At 46.2% G+C, this 3,959-nt stretch overlaps 1 protein-coding gene across 1 annotated transcript; it reads left to right on the plus strand.

Annotated features, from left to right (window-relative positions):
• Window positions 1–274: 274 nt before the first annotated feature.
• Window positions 275–3,565, plus strand: LOC311107191 (transcription factor Sox-7-like; the record flags this gene model as incomplete). The annotated part of the gene is made up of 2 exons (XM_084149679.1): window positions 275–506; window positions 2,442–3,565. The coding sequence occupies 2 exons, from the start codon at window positions 275–277 to the stop codon at window positions 3,563–3,565; spliced, it is 1,356 nt and encodes a 451-aa protein (XP_084005805.1).
• Between the last annotated feature and the right edge of the window lie 394 nt (window positions 3,566–3,959).

Raw genomic sequence — 3,959 nt, forward strand, 5'->3', positions numbered from 1 at the left:
GGAGATCAGAAACCATACACACGGTTCTTCTCATAACCAAAAGTGGTCAACCAGTGTTGCCTAGACTAATAGCCTACAGCACAACCCATTTAGTCAGTTGAAGAGATCAGATCGTTACAAACGAATTATTTATTCTAAGAAAGTTCTATATATCTTATGGAACGTATTTCTTAAGGCGCATTCCATTCTAATAGCATCTAGCGAATTGAGAGCAACTGAAGTTTTGTTGAGAGAGAGAGAGAGAGGGAGAGAGGAGAGTGCGCGGAGAGTGAGGATGGCTGCATTGATCAGCGCGTACTCGTCTTGGCCGGAGAGCTTTGAGTGCTCGGCGGGAGATGGGGATGTGGCCGACGGACACGGCTCACACAGAACCCCCGTGGACAAGGCGTCCGAGCCGCGCATCAGACGGCCCATGAATGCGTTCATGGTCTGGGCTAAAGATGAGAGGAAGCGCCTGGCTGCACAGAATCCGGACCTGCACAACGCAGAGCTCAGCAAGATGCTGGGTGAGATGAACGTTTATTTTTTACGGACATATTTTAATATTTATAGATACAATATTTAGGATATTATCATTATGCTATACCCAGGCTCTGCCAAAAAGTTGGCCTGTGTCAAATCACACCTATTCCTAGCCTACAACTTTCCACGGTAGTTGAGATGAGAAATGATGTATTCAACTTTAGCCTAAAGTATATCAAGAAAATATAATCGATCAAAAATATATAAACTTCTTAGTTTCTTGAGCATCATCCATATATGTTATCTCCTAAAATAAATGAAAAATAAACTCCTCACGAAAACTTTAAGTGGCAGTAAATTAATGAGTGGACGTCGCTAATTCGATTAAAAGGCAATCAATCTCATTGCACAAAGTTCTCTTAAATGTAGGTAGTTTATCACGAGGCCTGTCGGTCATTTGGATTAGTGCGTAAATCTCAACGTGCGCCCTTGCACGTCGTTATTGTCTGTTTTCCGTCACTCACAATTATATTTCGCTCATAAAATACATAAAAACAGACAAACTATATTAGGCAGTTAAATGTAAATACGTATTTGCTAATTTTGATACATTTTGAAAGCATAGGCCTATCCATTCCTATTGAACTGACGGGGATGAACTTTTAAGGCTCAAAATAAAGACTTACATTTTGACTTATTTGTTGCTTTTTCGTTAAAATTAGGTTACCTTTCGGTATAACAGGTAGTTCATTATTTCGTTAAAATTATTGAATGAGTATTATGTTCCTCTTTGCCAAAAAAAAAAAGTGTAGCCCGTATTACAGTGTAGATATAGAGGAAATGTTTTCCTCTAACGCAGTATTCAGTTAAAATTTTAATTAAAGTGAAGTTTTTACATGGACTTAATTTGTATTTTATTTTTCAGGATAAGGTATCCTAGCCCAAAATCCCCTTTGCTATTATGATGCTATTATTTTCGGTTAGTGCACAACTCTTCCACCACGGAATATGGTGAATAATTTAGTTTCAACCAGATGTAATTAATAATTTGGTATGTGTGTTAGACTATGCATTTTCCAACTTTAGGTTGCTGAAAGGTGTGAGACACTTTATTGAAGTTTCCACCAACTGAGAATATGTGATGTTTAGATTTAAAATAAAGATGTATTATTTTTAAGGGAACGAGTTTTTCAGTGAGTTTTTGTGTGGAATGAAATCGACAAAAATAAATGAGGCTACCTATTCCATGAAAAACACAGATACAACTCATCAACACGAGAGAGAGAGAGTTTAACTGATCAACATTAGAGAGAGAGAGAGAGAGAGAGAGAGAGATTTATACTTTATTTAGATATAAAGCATGGAAGGGAAATTGACAATGTTTTCCTCAAATATATTTTTCTGTTCAATTCCTCCAAAAGAAGAAAACGGACATTTAGTAAAGACATCTTGTGGAAATTAGATCTGACATCACTAGATGTTGATAAATTATCTTCAGGATAATTCTCAACAGTTGAAGGTGCATTTCATTTCAATGCAACAACTATGTCATAATAACTCATGAACAAAACACACCGTGCAACCATTTTGTTTTTACAGGAGCTTTTGCTCTCTGTACGTCCTTCAAAAAGAATAACCTCCATTGAACAAGAAAATAAGTGCTATTTTGGATGATAAAGTCATTTTAAAAAGGTAGAAACTCCAGATCTTGGATGTTCCGCAAACATTTTTTTTTATGGATTACAAATTCCGTTCTATTGAACATTGACAATTAGTGCTTATTCGTTGATGCTAAACTAATACCAGCTCCGTGTTTTCCACACTAATGTTTCAGTCAGCTAATATGTCTTTTAAAAGTTATCCTCCATCGAACATACAACAACAACAACAACAACAAAATAAGTGAATTGGTCTTATCAATCAATAATAATCATTGCAGACAATAAATGAATATAAGTCCTGTTGTTTCCTCCTCCCAGGCAGGTCGTGGAAGGCCCTGACCCCCCCTCAGAAGCGTCCGTACGTGGAGGAGGCAGAGAGGCTGCGGGTGCAGCACATGCAGGACTACCCCAACTACAAGTACCGCCCCCGTCGGAAGAAGCAGCTAAAACGTATCTGTAAACGTGTGGACCCCGTGTTCCTACTGGGCAGCCTGGCGGGCCCCAACCGGAATTCCCTGCCCGACCCCCGGGGCCTCTGCCTCCCCTTGGGTTTGGATAAGGATGGGGATGGGGTTATTGGCGGCGACGGAGGTGTTGGGTTCTTGACCGTCTCTTCCCCAAGCCCGGGGCCTCTACCTGGGGTTAGATCCTTCAGAGACGTACCGTCCGGCTCCAGCTCCGGCAGCTTCGACACCTACCCCTACGGACTTCCCACCCCGCCTGAGATGTCCCCTCTGGATCACGCTCTAGACCACGACCACCCCTCTTACTACCCTTCCTCCTCCTCCTCTTCCTCCTCCTCCTCGTCCGTCTCCTGCCCCGAGGAATGCCACCAGCAGCACCAACGTCAGGGTCAGACCCCCGGAGGTGGAGGTGGGGGTCACATGTGCCTCAGTCCTTCATCCTACCACCCTGACTACACCCAGACCCAGACTTCCGTCCGCTGTGGTGGCTCCCGCTCCCACCTGGCCCACCTCTCCCATGTGTCCCAGGCCCAGTCCGGAGGCCTCATCCCTGGGAATCCTCTGTCCTACTACAGCCCATCCTCCTGGTCCTCTCAGCTCCAGGTCCACCCGGGCTTCAATCACCCTCACTTAGGTCACCTGTCCCCAGGTCACCAGCACCACCTGGGTCAGCTCTCCCCTCCTCCAGAGCAGAACCACAGTCATCTGGACCAGCTGAGTCAGGTAGAGCTTCTAGGGGAGGTCGACCGTGACGAGTTCGACCAGTACCTGAACTCGACGGCGGCGGGCGCGGCAGCAGCGGGGGTGGGGATGTTCCACTCCGAACAGGGAGGAGGGGGGATGACGGTGACGGGTCACATCCAGGTGACATCGGCCTCAGCGCCGTCTTCTGAGGGCAGCGTCGTCGGGGAAACCAGCCTGATCTCTGTGCTGGCGGACGCCACGGCAACGTACTACAACAACTACGGCATCTCTTAGACGGGGGACGGGTTGCCGAGGTCGCCATGCCGACGCCCACCGCTCCCATCATCACACCTGGAAATGACCAGGGGAGAGAGAGAGGGGGAGAGGGGGGAGGGGAGAGAGAGAGAGAGAGAGAGAGAGAGAGAGAGAGAGAGAGAGAGAGAGAGAGAGAGAGAGAGAGAGAGAGAGAGAGAGAGAGAGAGGGGGGGAGGGGAGAGAGAGGAGGGTCTGAGTGCTGATCTAGGATCAGATCCCCCCCCCCCGTCCCCCCCCCCCCGTCCCCCCGTCCATATAATCTTATTCATTGTGATCTAAACCGATCCTAAGTCAGCACTCCTACTCTGAGAAGCTTGATACCTGTGGCCCTAGGTAGAGGCCATGGAGATGGGTGAGGGTCGACAGCAGGAAC

This window comes from Coregonus lavaretus (assembly GCF_964263955.1).
Source record: "Coregonus lavaretus genome assembly, chromosome: 31".
Lineage (NCBI taxonomy): Eukaryota > Metazoa > Chordata > Actinopteri > Salmoniformes > Salmonidae > Coregonus > Coregonus lavaretus.